General features: G+C 34.1%; 1 protein-coding gene across 1 annotated transcript in view; it reads right to left on the reverse strand.

The window, feature by feature from the left end:
- The window catches only part of Cyfip (Cytoplasmic FMR1-interacting protein Sra-1), a 452,821-nt gene that overhangs the window by 118,900 nt on the left and 314,705 nt on the right, over positions 1–19,216 (reverse strand). Inside the window, exon 17 of the mRNA XM_090396405.1 lies at positions 13,987–14,060. Coding sequence (XP_090252531.1) covers positions 13,987–14,060 — 74 coding nt within the window. The remainder of the gene's footprint in view (positions 1–13,986; positions 14,061–19,216) is intronic.

Raw genomic sequence — 19,216 nt, forward strand, 5'->3', positions numbered from 1 at the left:
GAATGATATCTCTTAGGAACCATGGATTTAATTTTATGAGATATTTCTTAATAATAACTTAAAATTTAATTACCTTATAGCATAGTACTGCAATAAACACAAGTCACACAATATTACCTCACCACACAAAAAACATAAAAATGAAATCAAAGGTTGCTATACACAACTAATCAACAAAATGTCTGGAGAACAACTTATTGGGCAACAGTGTTCCACTTGCCTTAACTGGTCATCACACAGCGATGCATGAATGATAAATGGAGTAGGTGATGAAGAACAAATGCGTGTAGCCCAATGGCAGCTTTGATGCTAAACGAAAATATGTAAACCAAGCATGACATTAAATGCAGTTCAACTGTATACTTTTGTATACTGAATCAGTGTGAAGATATTACTATTAACAATAACACAGTCAACAAGACTTTTTATTATTATTATTATTTCTTGTGTCTTCTTTCCATGTGAATTATTTGCATCTTTATGCTGGACATGCCAACTACTGTATATACTGAACAGAAATCCAGAAGATAGTTACTATTAATGTTGGTTTTTTTCTAGTCTGAAAATTATCCCCAAATTTTCTCTGTGTCTGGTATTTGTTTAGATTTCCATGGAATAACTTTTCTGTTTTCTTTGTCAGGCTGCTTTCTTTAATGATTCAAAAAATTCCCCCACTTCTTTCTTAGTAGAACCTTCTCTGGGACTAATTGTGCCATAGGCACAATAGTTTCATTATCCAATTCTCCATTTGGATTTTTGCTTGGATCACTCTACTTGAAACTTCCTGACATGCAAAATTTTATGTCTAGTGTTGAACACTATACCTCAGTGGTTCTCAAACTGTGTGCTGTGGCATCCTGGGGCACTGCAAAATATTCCAATATTTTTACTGAAATAACCGCACGAACTGCGCACTGCAACTGTTAGGTAAGCCTATGTTCTGACTTTGGGTGCCATGGAAAAACCCTGATACACTAAGGGTGCCATAAACAGAAAAAGTTTGGGAGCCACTGCTATAGCTTGTTCCTTTCTGCGATCATTATTAACTGCATATAACATCTTGTCATTATTATTTAAAAGAATCACACTGTTGCTGATATAGTACATCTCTAATTTTTCTACTTCCATTTTTCCATTGATACTTCTCACCATGATAGTGCCTATTTTGAATTTTTGCTAATGTTGTATTTGCATTTGTTCCAGTAGCCGACCTTTCACTATTTGCCTGTTTCCTTGACAACAAAGTGATGGTGGAAGAGGTGTGTGTGTGTGGGGGGGGGGAATGCTTGTTTTAACTGGTTGATACTCTAGCCATCATACTGAATGATCGCTATCTTTGGTTTAAGCCAATATACAATTTGTTTGGCTATATCTCAAATTGCAAGTCTGCCCTCATTTGTTAGGTATGCAAGTAAATATGAATAGCGAGGAAAAGTAATGGTGTGAATTAACAGATGAGTAAAAAAAAAAAAAAAAAAAAAAGCACTCAGAGATAATAAAGCAATTGTTTGAAGCCAAAACGGCAAGGAAAAAAAAAAAAAAAAAAACTGAGGAAGATTGAGATAAGGTACCAGTTAAGGCAAGCATGGAACACTGCTGCCCAGCCAGTTGTTCTCCAGGCATTTTGTTGATTGGTTGTGAATAGCAACCTTTGATTTCATTTTTATGTTTTTGTGTGGTGAGGTAGTATTGTGTGACTTGTGTTTATTGCACTGCTGTCCATATTGCAGACTGAGATAAGGAGATGATGTGGGTAGAAGTGCCTTAAAACTGAAATATAAGAGCTGTTATTCAGATTGGAAGGGAAAAAAAAAACCTAATACAGAAATATTACTTGAATTAGACTGCAATAATATAATATTTGGTACATATCATGAAGATACACTGGAAAAATTATGATAATATGTAAAACAAATAAGACTATTTATAATTTGTTGGCTTGGTGGAGTGTGGCTAGCATATCCACTCTCCAATCAACAGGCTGTGGCTTCAAATCTCACCTGCAAATATAGTTTAGTTAGGAGATGAAATTCATTGCTAGTGCAGTGTTTCTCAAACTTCAGATATCCGTGTACCCCTTCTTAAATTTTCATGTGTTTTTTTCATGTGGTACTTATTACCAAGTACCCCCCTTATCAAAATCATCATCATCATAATAATAATAAATAAAAAATAAAGAAGCATATCTCATTGTAAATGTTTATTTTATTTGAATTTAGATGTACGTGTAAAACAAAAAAAAACATGATTTATTTTTAATAGAACAAAATTTATAAAGATACTATAGTTGGTAATTTCAATCTCAGATGCAGTTCGACATCTATAATGAAGTTACTCTTCTTCGTCTTAATATCTACAAGGGCCAAAAATACAACTTCGCACAGATATGAACTTAGAAATGGAAAAATGAACCTTAGAGCTTTATCTGTGAATTGAGGAAATTCATTCTGTATTTGCAGCCAAAATGATGATAATGTATTCTCGTTGTATTAATTTTTTTAGGAAAACATAGTTTTGTAAATAATGAACGATAGTAACTTAAACATAAAGAGCCAACAAAATAACAGCATACATTTCCTAGGAAATGTGTTTTTACATTATGGAAAATACCAAGAATAGCGATCAGAACTTTATCACCTTTGCTACGAGTTGCCCGGTATTGTACTACGTACTAGGACTACTTGCATTAGCTCACGCTAGTAATCGCCAATATTTTTATAGTTTACTATATTCGGCATGAAACTCTCTGATTTCAATCTTTGAGTTTCTTATTCGGTTTTAAAACAATGTGGGATTTAATATCCCCTTAATTTAAAAGAATGATAGTAATTTTCACATCATAATCAACTTGTTCATTTGAACTTGCGAGCAATTCATGAAGAGATAGAAATGCATCAAATTCTCCATTACCAACCAGCTTTTGTCATAACTTCATCTTTGCCAATGTGGCATTCACTTTATCTTGGACATGAAATATAGAAATTTCCTTGCCTTATAAAGACAAATTAAGATTATTTTATACAGTAAATATATCTGTCAGGTATACTAATTGACCAAACCATTTCCAATTATGTAAATGTTTTTTCAATTCAAAATTTTCATCAAGAAAAACTTGTAGTTCATTCCAAAGTTCAAATAAACGAGTAAGGACTTTTCCACAAGAAAAGCAATGAAAACCTTCTTTTCCATACTGAAAAGAAGTTGTGTATGATTACTTACCATTTCTTTGCAAAGTTGAGAGAAAAGTCTCGCATTTAGAGGACGGCCTTTAATATAATTTATGATATTTACAGCTTCATCCAGAACTTTTCTTAGGTTTGAAGACATCATATGTGTAACCAAAGCCTCCCTTGTGTATGCAGCAGTGTGTCGACTCTGAATCGATTTCGCTCCATCCATGCTTATTCCAACACAACGCAACAAACAATCAAGCTTGTTTTAATGCATAAATGTATTTACATTGTTGAATATTTCTTCTCCTGTTGTATGTTCTGGCAAGGGTTGGCAAAATAAAAGGTTGTCATGAAGTTTTTTGTGCCTAACAAACACCAAAAGATTTGCAAAATTTGGAATGTCGGTGGATCATCAACTTGCAACGCATAGTAACGACTCATACATATATAAGACAATGTTTGTTTTATATTTTCAGCCATTTCAGTGATTCTTCGATGAACAGTACTATTTGAAAAGCAAATCAGATCAAAAGATCTTTTTGCATTATCATCATCATCATCATCAAATTCCTGCCATGTACCCTCAAGGGGTGTACAGGATATGACAGTACTACATGAAAAAATTACATCATTACTAACTTCCTATCTACAATTTTCCTCCAAATCAGTCTGTTACTTGTCAAGACTCCAACATTATCAGATCTTATATTTCTATCGTCTAAGGCACTTTGTACTGTATCAATCCACCTATATCTTGGTCTTCCTCTGGGTCGTTTTCCTGCCAACCTGGCAGAGAACACTTGTTTTGCTAATCTTTCCTCTCCCATTCTATTTAAGTGACCATACCATCTGAGATTAGCTCTGCTAACGCATTCCTGGATGCTGACAATGTCAAGTTCTTTCCTAATATCCTCATTTTTAATATGATATTGCCATTGATGCCATCTGTTCACGCCTCTAATCTTTCTCAGAACTCTCATATCTGCAGTCTCTAGTCTTTGGTCAAGTGTTTTACTTCTGACCCAGCTCTCAGATCCATAAGTTAAGATTGGTTTGAACACAGTCTTGTATACAGCTAATTTAGTGTTCCGAGTAATTTCTTTCTTATTCCATATGAATTTATTCAATTGACTTCCCACGATACCAGCTTTGCTGATTCTGTTGTCTATTTCTATATTTAGTTTACCATCTTCAGTAAAAATTGTGCCTAAGTAGCTGAAATGTTTTACTTGTTCCACAGGTTCTCCATTCACAACACAGTTGACATTTTCAATGATTCTGCCTATTTTCATTGTCTTTGTCTTTTTATTGCTGACCTTCATACCATATCTATTACAACAGCTATTCAATTTAGTCAGAGAATCTTGCAGACTTGTAGCGGATTTATTTAGAAGTATAACATCATCCGCATAAAGCAAAGAGCTGACATTAACATCTCCAATTTTGATATCAGGTTTAATACCACATTCCTTCATAATGTGATCCATATAGATAATGAATAACAGAGGGGATAATGTACATCCTTGTCTCACACCAGATTTAACATTAAACCATCTTCCTGTACTTCCTTCAATTCTAACTGCTGACTCACAACTCAAATAAAGACTAAGTATTGCTTGATATAATGCCCCATTGACACCATATAACTGCAGCGTATTGAATAGCTTCTCTCTCGGCACCTTGTCATATGCCTTTTCCAAATCGACAAAACTTAAATACAGATCTTTGTTATATTCCCATGCTTTCTCGACTATTTGTCGTAAAGTGAAGATCTGATCCTGACAGCCCCTATTTGGCCTGAATCCAGCTTGTTCTTCACCAAGCTTTTCTTCCACAATTCTTCTCAACCGTTTCTCAAGTATACTTGCATAGATCTTGCCAGGAACACTCAGTAGGGAAATACCTCTGTAATTCTCACATTCAGTTTTATTTCCCTTTTTATATATGGGTACTATGAGAGCTCTACTCCAATCATCGGGAATTCGTCCCTCTGTCCAGGCTTTCTGAACTATGCAGTGCAGCCACTGTAAGACTTTTATACCACCATACTTCAGCATTTCTGGTCGAATATCATCTACTCCTGCTGCCTTTCCACATTTCAAGCCTTTGATGGCTTTTTCTACTTCAAGTATGGATATGTATTCCTGACTGCATGCCTGGTCAGTGTTTTTTATCACTGTGCTGTCATCACTGCTTGTTTCATTTAGCAGTTTTTCAAAGTAATTACTCCATACTTCAAGGATATCTTTTTCTCCTGTTTTCATTTCACCTTTATCATCTCTAATTCCTTTTACAGCACTCTTTCCTCCATTCCTAAGCTTCTTCAACAACCTCCAGAATATTTTGCCACCTTCTTGATATTTATTTTCTATATTCTTGCCAAAGTCCTCCCATGACTTTTGTTTAGCTAGTTTTACACACTGTTTAGCTTTCTTACATTTGTCTCTGTATTCTGTAAGAGTAAAAGCTGACTTATTTGCCAGGAACTTTTGATATGCTTTCTTCTTTTCCTTCACTGCCTCTTTAACTTCCTGTGTCCACCAGGGAGTTCTGATTTTTTTATCCTTGCACACAACCTCACCACATGCCTCTCTGGCAGAGTCAATCAATGTTTCCTTCAGAGTTTGCCACTGAATCTCCAAGGTTTGATTCCTGTTCTCAAACTCTTTCATTTTCTTTTCAATAATATTTCTGTATTTTAGTCTACAGTTCACATCTGAGAGCTGCTCAACTTTTATTCGCTTTAAAACTTTCTTACATGTTATTCTTTTCAATATGACATTCAATTTTATTCTACTCAAGACTAAATAGTGATCACTTCCAATTTCAAATCCTCTGTACACTCTGGTGTCCTGCACCAGGGAGAAAACATCACTATCAACAATAACATAGTCAATGAGACTTTTCTTATTCCTAGCCTCTTCTCTCCATGTGAATTTGTGTACATTTTTATGTTGGAACATGGTGTTAGTAATAACCAGTCCATGTCCTGAGCAGAAATCCAACAGATATTTGCCATTATTATTAGCTTTGCTCTTTTCTCCAAATTTTCCCAAAATATTTTTGTATGTCTCACAATCATTTCCTACTCTACTATTTAGATCCCCAACAAGGACCAACTTTTCCTTTTTCATTGTGTCAATTGCTTTTTCTAAAGCCTCAAAAAATTCCTCCACTTCTACCTTAGTAGAACCTTCTGTGGGACCATAGGCACAAATAAGTCTCATTGTCCAGTTCCCCATTCTCATATTTGCCCACATTACTCTACTTGAGACTGACTGCCATTCAAGAAGATTAGCCTCGTATTTTGTGTTGAATACTATGGCTACTCCTTCTTTTCCTTGATTGTCATTGCCTGAATATAACATTTTGTATTTATTGCTCAGAAAGATCTCACCAGTTTTGGTCTTTTTTGTTTCAGTCACCCCTATTATGTCGATCTGGTACTTATCTAATTCCTCAGCTAGCTCCATTTCTTTGCCATTCAGGCTTCTTACGTTGATAGTACCGATCTTTAACTCTGGTGATGTTGAGTTGGGGTTTGTTTTCAGATTTGCATTTGCATTATCTCCAATCATAATTTCTGCTATTATTTTTGCTACAGGCATGACCAAAGTTTCACCAATTGTTTTTGCTGCACCACTTTTTGTTATTAATAGCGACACACGATATGAAACTTCTAAAGCCTTCATCTTTTCACTTCCTGACACGATCAACATCATTTTTTTGAGATTCTTTTAAATTTTTTAGTTTATTTTGAAAACATTCTAGAGGTTTGTCCTTGTATTCATTGTTTTGATTCAAAATGGGAATTTAAATTAGATGGTTTCATGATTTCATTTTATAAAGTTTCACCGCAAAGGACACATAATGGAATAGGTTCCTCTTCATTTCTCATCCATGAAAATCCACATTTCAAGTAATTCATATTGTACTTACGAAGTTTTTTCATCTTCTTCCTAGTTGGTTCTTTAGAGATGTCAGACGACACACCCTTATCAATTTCATTTTGTTTTCTTGTTGCTTACAGCTACTTGTATCTGCTATATTGCTCTCTTTTGTGTTTTATAAATCAAATAATAAAGCGCACTAATTAATATCTGCTTAACTGTCTTAATTACATCTACCAATGATTCATATAATTACTTTTTTTTATCATACGCTCTTTTTCATTATCATACGCTCCTTGCGTTGTTGCAGGCTTGCAAAGTATGTTCATATACGAAGCAGAATGAAGATTCAAGAGTGATCACCTGCGAATTTGCAAACTATTCAGAAGCAGTTATCACAATTTGAGTAGGAGAATTCATATGTAATATATAATTTATTGAGAAATATATAAGTTTAAAATAATTATTTTTTTCTTAATAATCATTCCATGTATTAATAAATTTAGTTTAATACTTTCTCCAAGTGTGAGCAAACAAAGTTTGCACCTGAAAGTATCTTCAGGACTGGGGTAAGGTGGTACAACACCTAGAAACTCGTTGCAAAGGTGCAGCAAGCTCACAACACTCCTATCTCAGTATCTTCCATAATGCAAAACATCTCCTTGTGGATATGTATAATGTTATGCATTAAGGGGAGGGCCACTACCCAGACCAGTTTCGACCTTTATTGAGGTTTCTTCAGTGGGAGCCAGGCTCGACAAGAGATACCAGGCAGAAGCATTAGCAAGGTCGTGGCACACCGTTTGGCAATATATTATATTTGGAGATGACCTTGCTAATGCTTCTGCCTTGTATGCCTACTTGGGCCTGGCTCCCACCGAAGAGACCTCAATAAAGGTCGAAACTAGTCTGGGTAGTGGCCCTTCCTTTAATGCATAACATTATAGCATTAAGGGGAGGTCGTGGCACACCGTTTGGCAACTCCTATAGGTGGAGATGACCTTGCTAATGCTTCTGCCTGGTATCTCTACTCGGGCCTGGCTCCCACTGAAGAGATCTCAATAAAGGTCGAAACTAGTCTTGGTAGTGACCATCTCCAAATATAATATATTATATTTGGAGATGACCTTGCTAATGCTTCTGCCTTGTATGTCTACTCGAGCCTGGCTCCCACTGAAGAGACCTCAATAAAGGTCGAAACTAGTCTCGGTAGTGGCCCTCCCCTCAATGCATAACATTATACATATCCACAAGGAGATGTGTTTTGCATTATCTGAGATACTGAGATAGGAGTGATGTTAGCTTGTTCCACCTTTGCAACGAGTTGCCCAGCATTTACCACCTTACCCCAGTCCTGAAGATACTTTCAGGCACAAACTTTGTTTGCTCACACTTGGATAAAGGATTAAACTAAATTTATTATAGTCTAACCAAGTGAAAAATAAACTTTCAACATCTTTCTCTAAATCCAGAGTAATTTAATAAAACGGTGGCACACCATTTGGCAACTCCTATAGGTGGAGATGACCTTGCTAATGCTTCTGCCTGGTATCTCTACTCGGGCCTGGCTCCCACTGAAGAGACCCCAATAAAGGTCGAAACATGTCTGGGTAGTGGCCCTCCCCTCAATGCATAACATTATACATATTCACAAGGAGATGTGTTTTGCATTATGGGAGATACTGAGATAGGAGTGTTGTGAGCTTGCTCCACCTTTGCAACGAGTTGCCCGGTGTTGTACCACCTTACCCCAGTCCTGAAGATACTTTCAGGTGTAAACTTTGTTTGCTCACACTTGGATAAAGGATTAAACTAAATTTATTATAGTCTAACCAAATGAAAAATAAACTTTCAATTCCATGCATTAATGATGCATGGCTGAAAAACGCCACGTAACCCCCCCCCACCACCACCACCCAAGAGTACGCATACCAGCCATCGTTTCTCGAAAACCCATGATTGGTTTTTAGAGAAACAATGGTCTAGTGCAGTGGTGGCGAACCTATGGCATGCATGCCAGAGATGGCACGCCCGAGAATTTTGCTGGCACATCAACGATTTACAGGTGATATCCTTTTATATGCTTATAAATTAATCAATATTTTTTTTATTATTGTTACAATACGTACAAGTTAAATTTTGTTTTACAGGAGAGAGCAGCTATGAAGACATGAATTTGATTGGTGCAGTATTAACAAAAGATCACGCAACCCAAAGACAAAGGCAATCGACAATTGTTGAGTTGAAATGCTAATTCTCTTCAACTGAATTCCATAATATCTGCAACTGTCATAACAACATTCACTATATATTTCTTAGTTTTAAGACATTCACGACGGGGCGTCGTTTATCGTTCTGACAGAACTTCTCATTACCGGCGGGCTCAACTCACACAAAGTTTCAACCCATGATTGGTTTTTATTGCCTTGTTTGCGTTTGAGCTGGAAGGGGAACTCACACAAGCATTATATGGCATGTTTCAATTCGTAGTAGAATTTTATTTGAAGTTAGCCTCTGTGATCTGTCATAATGACATTGAGAATTTCAAATGCAATCAAACAAACTTATTTCATGTAACTGAAAAATTGGACAATAGTTTTGGTTAGATACTGTGTTTCCGGTGCAACATATGGTTTTGCTTGCCTATACAGCGTAGTTTCTGTGAGAGGGGTACGTGTGATTCATTAGTTAGGCACCGTTTTTATTCCAGCTGTCTCTAATTGCACTATTTGTGGAGAAATATATTACACAGACTGCAAAAGCCCTCTGTACCTTATTCAGGGATACAATAAAACTATTTTTTTTTCTTGCATCTACAGTATATAATGGCTGTTAGGGAGGGTGTGTTGTTTTTTGCATGGGAAGTATATATGCAAAACCTTTTAATGTCTTTTTTTGTAAAGTGAAATCAGGGGTGCCAGTTATATTCGACTGTAAGCGTTCGCCGACAAGTCGACATCCTTCTGCTGTTTCCCCTGCTTCGCTGACTTCTATGGTGAGTTACAATGCATAAATATTTTTCTACTGTTTTTTTTTTTTCAAACCGACATCATTAAAATCAATTTAATAATGCAATAATCAATTTTAATACTGAATAATATTATAAATTTTTGGTGATCAGAATGGGATATGTCAATGAAACTTATCAGAAGTAAATTTAATGATGTTGGCCTGAGGAAACTACAATATTGTAGCATTAGTTCTGTGATTGATAACTAATTTAAATGCGTACTTTTATATTTGTCGACATGCTACACCGTATACATTAAGTGTATTAATACTCTTTATGATTATGCCATAATTAATTATTAATACTTATTTACTAAAATAAATAGTCAAAAGGCTTCACATTGGCGATACAAAATTATATAAATTAAGTGGATATTAAATCCAACATTATTTCAAAGCCGACTACAGAAACTATAGACGTTTCTTGCAAAATTTGACCAGAGATCTTTCTTACGGGAATACACTCACCAAATTTCCCACAAAAATTCTATATTTACTGTAGTCAGCTTTGAAATAATGTTGGATTTAATATCCACTTAATTTATATAATATTAATACTTGTGTTAATTTAATGTATGAACTTTAAAAAAATGGGAACGGTATTTACGAGTAAGTTTGTTAGGACTGAGCCCTCTAATACAGTAAGAATAAATAAAAATACAGGCTATAGAAAAAAGAATTGAGAATGACTGATCCTTAGGATTCACTGACTTTTCCCTTTTCTAATTGCACGTGCGTTCATTATGCATTTCGCACCTTGCATCCGCCAGTAGGCAGAAATAAGCAGCAGCAAGTGTATTATTGTTGCGTATGTGCACTGCTTTGTTTTTGCTACTGTAAATGGAAATTATAAAGATAATTTAATTTAGGCATATAATAAAATGATTTTTTTGAAACTATAAAAAATGCATTCGATTTAAGTTGTGAATTATTTTGTTATAGTTCTACCGAACATGGCTGGCGAAAATAAAAAAATGAAAATTATCACAGTCAAGCAGCAGAGAGTTCCAAAGCTGGTGGACTGAAGAGTATGGCATGATTAATAAAGACAATAAAGTAATATGTGTTTTATGTTCCGGGACAGTTGTGTGCAGAACGTCGTCAGTAAAACGGCATTATAAGACAAACCATAAATCGCTCCTTGAGAAAAGCAAGGACGAACAGAAAGAATTTATTGCTCGGGCAATTAAAAATAGGAATATCCGGTCAACAACCCTAATGAAATTTATCGGCAGTCGTTCAAATATAACTGCTGCTAGTTTTTTTGCCTCAAATGTAATTGCTAAACACAGGAAACCTTTTATTGATGGGGAATATATAAAAGAAGCATGGTTAAAATGCGCACCAGTTCTCTTTGAAGATTTTAAAAACAAGGAAAAAATCATTCAAAGAATAAAAGATATGCCTTTGGCTAGAAACATGGTGAAAGATAGAATCATAGAAATGGCTAAAAATATAACTCATCAACAAAAAACAGATATAAATTCTGGTTTAATTCTCTTTGTCTTGATTAGAGTACTGACATAACTGGATCAGTTTGTTTAGCAATTTTTATTTGTTATTCTGTTGGGAATAACATCAAAGAAGAATTGATAAGTTTAACATCATTAGCAACAACAACAAAAGGAACAGATATTTGCAATGCAGTTGTAAATGCACTTGCTGAAAGAGATATAGATCCCTCCAAAATTGTATCATGGTGCTCTCAGCATGACTGGATTCGTCAATTTATTTACCAAATATATTGGACATTCAGTTCTGGGTTTTCATTGTATTATACATCGGTAGGTTTTATACACAAAGTTTCAAGCTTCAAGTTTCTATTTCTAATTTCAAGCCAGTGGAAGATATTATGAGCATTGTAACAAAATTGTTCAATTTTATATCGGCATGCACTTTAAATAAAAGAAAATTTATAGAATTATTAAGTGAGGTAAACTTGGTGTACAATGGTTTACTTATGTAAAACAACATCCGATGGTTAAGTCGTGGGAAAGTTCTTCAGAGATTTGTTGAGTGTTTAGATGAAGTCAGACTTTTTTTACATATTGAGAAAATCATTGAAAAATACAATCAATTAATGAACGTCGAATAGCTTTCGAAATTAATGTTTTTTACTGATGTGTGTTTACATTTAAATGAATTAAATGTTAAACTGCAAGGTATTAACAAGACAATTATTGTCATGTTTATTTAATCAAAACATTCGAAGCTAAATTACCAATTTTTAATCGTGAAGTCATTTCCAATACCTTCCAATATTTTCTAAATACAAAAAAAGTCTTTGCAGATCTAGAATCCCATGAGAAAACAGATCAAGTTAAATTGACAAAAGAGTTTTCTACAGTTATTCAGTCGATAATCAACAAATTTTCTTCAAGATTTACGCAGTTCAGGCAATTTGCAGAGACATCAAAATTTATTTTGCATCCGAACACAACATCAACAGATAAACTCAATTTGGAGATTTTCGAGTGGCTGAATTTGGAAGATGTAGAAATGCAACTAATCGGTTTTCAATCTAGTTCTATATGGAAACAAAAGTTTGTCAATTTGAGAAATGACTTGGAAATAATGAAAAATGATCGATTATTGGGGCAATTAAAAAGAATGCAGAAGAGGAAATATTGAGAACTTGGAATGCCATTCCTGAAACTTTTGTTTAATAAAACTAGTGATGGCTATATTATCAATTTTCTCCTCTACATATGCTTGTGAGTCATTATTTTTTTAAATGAATTTTATAAAAGGCAGTTTAAGAAATAGAATGACTGATTCTATTTCTTATTACTAAAAGTGACAAAATATGAACCCGATATAAAGCATTTGGCATCTAATGTACAACAGCAAAAATCTCATTAATAAATTGATATATTGATAAATTAATAATAGGTTAATACTGATTTGTATACAACAATGTGTATGTCAAATCATGTGTTCATTATTATGAAATTCTATATTAATTTTTAAACTTGTCTCAATAAAATTCTGCAATTAATTTTGTATTAATTAATGTTAATTAATTAATTAGTTGTTGATGTGCTGGGCATGTCAGCAACTTGATTTGTAAATTTTTGGCATGCGCCGGCACGTCAGCAACTCGATTTGTAAACTTTTGGCATGCGGACATAAAAAGGTTCGCCACCACTGGCCTAATGTAACACCACCATCTCCAGTTACTGGAGGACTGCAGTGGCGTGAAAAAGTTCAATATTGGGTCTCTAAATAGTAGGGTTTCTGGATTATTTATCAATTAGCATGCACACAGGGTACAAAAATATCATAGGTTCACAACCTTTCATGGGTAGGATATAAAGATATAAAAGAAAATGGAGTTTTATTGAGTGACATCTCAATAGGAAACTTGAATAAAGAAAATATAAAAATGCACTAATGAAAGCAAAATGTTCATTTTAATGAATACTTCTTAAAAGTATCAAGAAATGACCTCAGTCAAGTATCAACAGTAATATTTTTGGGAGAAAGACTCGTTTCTACTCTTCTGTTTCAGACTAAATGAAGAGTTAAAATGAAAAAGAAGTAACAAAATATCATAAAGTGGTGATTTAGGATCTATGACCAGGAAGGACTTGCAATACAGAAGAGAATTTATATTTTATGGTAGTCCCATCTATTAAAATTCAAATTAGGCTCAAAATCTAGAAGAAGGTTTTTAGATTAACTAATCCTTAGCCCACTCATATTATTAATGTACTATAAATTCCCCAACTTGCATGGGTGGGATACACTGTTCACATGCATTTATATGGTGACTGAGGTAGATGAAATAAAGCAGACCATACTCCAGAGACTAAACATTATCTTTCAAGCCAGCTTTCAAATAGCAAGGATAATGGTAACATATCAAATGGGAAAAAACTGCTTGCAAAGAAAGTATTATATATCTGACTTACTCCATCATTGAGGGATCTTTTGTCTTCAAAATATGATCTGTTAAAATCCATGGGAGTGACATCTCGATAGGAAACTTGATTAAAAGAAATATAAAAATGCATTAATGAAAACAAAATGCTTATTTTAATGAATAATTCTTAAAATTATACAGCTTTCTTCTTAAACATGCTTCTCAAGCATGTTTAAGAAGAAAGAGTCAAATACTTTCTTACAGAAGTGACTAAATTTAATATATTGAAGCATAAGAAAGGTCAAAAAAGACATCTCTGCATATACAAAGATAACGTAAATAATTTAAAATATATTTTGTAAAATACATGTATACCTATAAATTTCATTTTCAACTAGATGAACTAAATCGTAGGACAAAAAAGGAGACAAACAATTCAAAATTGGGAGGGTGGTCTGAAAAGTTCTCGGCCTAACAATGAAAAAACAAATTTATAATTTAAAAATAATTTTTATTTTTCAACATAATCTCCCCTTAAAACTAATACATTTATTCAAGCGATCTTCAGCGCCATTATCCCATCCCTGTAGTGGTTCTCAGTAAGAGCTGAGAACTCTACAGCTGCAATTATCTCTTGATTCGAAGAAAAACACTGACCAGCATGGACAGTTTTAGTTTTGGGAAGAGATAGAAGTCTGAAGGAGCCAAATCTGGGGAATAGGGTAGATGTTCCAACAATTCATATTGCAGATCCCTTAATTTTCCTATTGCCAAAACACCTTTGTGGACAGGTGCATTGTCCTGATGAAAGATGGTTTTTTTTGTTCTGCAAACTGGATCTTTTCTCATAAATTTTTTCGTCTAGTCTAGTTAAAAGATTGGAATAATATTCTCCGGTTATTGTTTTAACCTTTTCAAGATAATTAATAAACAAAATGCTTTTAGCATCCCAAAACAGCACATCAAAACAGATGTGCTGTTTTGACTGCTGTTCAGATTCTGGTGTGTAATGGTGAATCCAAGTCTCATCCATAGTAATAAATTGACACACAAAATCAGTTTTATTCTTGTTAAAATGCTCCAAGAACTGTTTAGAGATTTTCATGCGAGTGCGTTTTTGATCTGCTGTGAGCAAGTACAGCACCCATCTTATGCAAAGCTTTTTCATTTGTAATTCTTCATGCAAAATATATCCTACACGTTCTTTTGAAATGCCTATAGTCTCAGCAATTTCATGCACTTTGACTTGCCAGTCATCCAATACCATATTGTGCACTTGATCAATGATTTTTAGTGTTGTTACACTTTTTGGATGTCACGTGGATGATCTTCAAGGCTGGTACAGCTACATTTACACTCGGCAGTCCATTTCTTAATTGTTGAAAACGAAGGAGAAGAGTGCCCATAAACTTTTATGAATTTCAAATGAATTTCTTTTGGCATTAAACCTTCTTTTACAAAGAATTTTATACTTCACAATACTCAATTTTATCCATTTCAAGAGATACAGACAACGCTTTTGATCAGACAGCTGTATAAGACAAACTACTTGGTAGAATGACTTGCAATTTCACATGGATGCCTATGACAGATGTGCCAACTTAGAAAAGAAAATCATACCGATAGTGTTGCCATCTATGGTCGAGGCCGAGAACTTTTCAGACCACCCTCGTATATATAGGTAATCATGCTCTGAATGAAACAGAATTTAATAAAGTTTGTTATTTATGATTCACACTAGAATATGTCCACATGGTTCAATTTTGATTTTCAATTTTTAGTGTTTTCAAATAACAATAAGAATTTTACACAATTCTTATTGTTATTTTTATTATATTCTGACTGGACAGAATTTAATAAAAATTTGGTACTTATGATCTTTATTAAAATATTTTGAGTTTTGTTTTCAATTGCACCACTTATTGGAAAACTTAGGTACAACTATTAATGTGTAGAGCACGATAACCTACATTAAAAAAAAAAAAAAAAAAGTCATATTTCATAACTATATTGCTTTTGACATTTGTCAAAATGCTGAAAATACCAATAATCGAATATTTAACTCTGCCCAATTTCAAGCTGTATATCTGGTTGATTGATGTGTATACATTGTCGTACAAAAAGAAAAAAAAAAAACATTTTTTTCTTTTTGTTTTTTTATCAAACAGTTTTAGGTTTCAAATTATTTTGCATTTATATATTTTTATTTTTCACTACAACTAAGCTTCTTTATTTTTGGAAAAAGAAATGATGCAAAATGATAATTTTGTATGCCTTATTTCAAAAAATAGGACTCTAGCACACCACAAGTATTGCCACCATAAAAGCACTACTCCAATGGAGAAAATGAAAAACCAGACTAGGGTTTTACTGTATTGATCTAGGGTTGTTGTTTAAAATAGGATTCGGAGGTCAAGAAAAATATCAGGAACTTGGATTTAGGATTTACAAACCAATGGCTTTTCCTGTATATTCCTGGATGAGCTGAAGGGAGAGCCCATCACTAAAACTAACAAATTCTGAAATTTTGAAACTAGTTTGAAAGCCACTCTAGGAAGGCAAAGAAGGAGGAATCCCACACTAATCATTAGCCACTTTAATCTATCATATGTATCCTTAAATTTATTCACTGAAAAAGCATTCTAAACATCCAAAAGCAACCTGTTCAATCATTCACAACCCTCTTTAAGCAAAAACTAGTCTTCACTGCCCATGCTAATTGAACTTTTATTTAACTACCAGTAATATTGTCCTCTCCCCATTCTGTCATATGCAGAAAACTTCTGCATATATTCTACAAAAATCTCTTTTGTAACTGTAAAAATATTTATGTAGCTATAAGAAGTCTAAATATTTTTACATAAAGTTTACCAAGGTCAAGCCCAGTAAGAATTGTGACTTGTAAATAGATGTATGTTATATGTAAATAATCCCAATGGGAATTTGTATGTGCTCTATGCCAAATAAGGGAATATTCTAGAAGGTGTAGTATTAAGGCAATACCTCGACAATAGTAAAGCAGTGTATTTAGAGCTTTGTAAAGACGTCAAACTTTGTGTGTTCTACATGGAAAGTTCAAGGTCAGTGCTAGGCAGACCGACAAAAGCTTCAAATGAATGTCCGCTGCCAGAACGAATAGGATTTAGGGAGTGTAGGAGAAAAACAAAGGAAGGGTCAGTCAAAGAAAAGGATGAAGGGATTTCGCCGAAATGTTTGGGGTTCACATATCTCTGCACAAGAATTCAGAAGTGACCGAATAAAAGGCGTGGGCGAAAAGATCGCATGATCGGTTCAGAAATTTTCGTGAGTGATCCAGAGGTCAGGATCAAGAAGTTGCCAACGGTTGTCAGGCAGATGGAAGCCATCGAGGACACGACGTCAGGAGAAATTATGCCAGTGATCTGAAAGAAAGATGACGAGGAGCCGATCCGCCAGGCAAAACTGATAGTCGATGACGAATTGATGAGTCTTCGTCGGGAACTGTTGTCAGAGGGAAGAAACTGCTCCATTAATCGAACGCGCATGCAAGCATTCCACAAGCTGATAATCTTCGCCCGAAGTGTGGCAGTACAGCATCCGAAGGAAGCATCATTGACCCATCATCGGCGTAATGAGGGATTGAAAAAAAACCTGACACGGAATGGAAGTCCAGTTCGAAACCAAATACACAGAGGGTAGCAGCTATAAAGTAAGTTGACCCGTTTGTTAAATTTCCTTGTGCTTTTAAGAGAACACTTGTGATATGATTTGTGTGAGAAAATGCAGGAACTTAACTAGTCTATTTATGCAGATTTGAATTGTGATGTTTCTTTTTATTATTGAAAATGCAGTGTAAACTTTGTCTTATGTGAATTAAATCTTTGTTGTTTAAATATTAATAGAGTGTTGCCTGATATTTAAATTCTTTGATGCACTGTTCTAAAAAATAAACAACCAAGCTTGTGAGCGGGGAGGATAGATAATTAATACGAGAATTAGATAAAGGGATAGCCACGACAGTATATAAGAGTAAGGAATGATATCTACTGAAAGTAGTATTATTTAATGCCATAAAAGGATTTCCTGAGGCACAGTCACTAATTCAAATAAATATCTAGAGATCCTTGGTATAAAAAAAATAGGAATACTGGAGGTAGAAATAAGGAACAGGAGGATATAAGTTTAAAGTTAATAGAGTTGTATAAGGGAAAGAGATAAGTTAAAGATTTGGGAATTGACGATAAGATATATAATATAGAAGAGGATATTAAAGAAATAAGGATAATAAGGATAATATAGTCGACATAATATAGATAAAATAAAGGAATAATAAAATAGAATAAAAACACCTCAAATTTACAACTGTATGTTTCTATCATATCCTATTCCAATATTTTCTATCAATTAAACTTTATAACCCACAAACCCCCAATCTGTCCTCAGAGGGATTTGACAGTTATCCTCTCTAACATTGAAATCCCCATGAAATCTAGGTGACCAAATCTATTCACAGTAGTTCAAAAGTAATTATACCAAAGCCTTATGTAAAGGAATAATAACTTCTTGTTACTTGTTAATGAATTCTTAATATCCATGTGATCTCTTGAGCAATTTTAATAATCACTTTTGCAATATGTCCTCTGAACCTCAGCTCTCTGTTCAACGGCACTCCAAAATCACTAGCCCTATCAATTTTTTATATCCTAATATAATCTGAGTAATGCACAGGTTGTAGTATTTCATTCCAAAATACATAAAATGGAAATAATTATCCTTACTCACAGTCTATTTAAATTATCACAAAATCTCACATCACTATTAATATTGTCCTCCTTAGTTTAACAGCACTAGATAACAATTGGATAGTTCTCCTCACATCATTCCCTAAACAGTTAATATAAAAATTAAACAGCAAGTGACCAGTGGAAAACCACTAGTCGCCTGCTTTTCTCTTTGATCTGACTTTTTCATACATACCTGTCATCAACATATGTATGATGGACATGCATGTTCATCAACAATATTCTTATCCATGTTACTGGCTTCATTTGCATCCCCATTTACTCCTATTTATGTAATGGAGTTCCATATGATATCTTGCCATATGATTTTTCAAAGATTAGTGATATCATGGCATATCAATATTCCTTATTCAACTACGTAGTAATGTACTCACGTTCTACAGTCAATTATCACTTTACTGGAGAAAGTGAGTACATTACTACAACAAGACTTTCATTACAAAGCAAGGTTATACCCCACAGAGTATGATATTTCTATTTATCCATTCCTGTATTCAG

This window comes from Typopeltis vanoorti, chromosome 8 (assembly GCF_054136105.1).
Source record: "Typopeltis vanoorti isolate ZY-2024b chromosome 8, IOZ_Tvanoo_1.0, whole genome shotgun sequence".
Taxonomy (NCBI): Eukaryota; Metazoa; Arthropoda; class Arachnida; order Uropygi; family Thelyphonidae; genus Typopeltis; species Typopeltis vanoorti.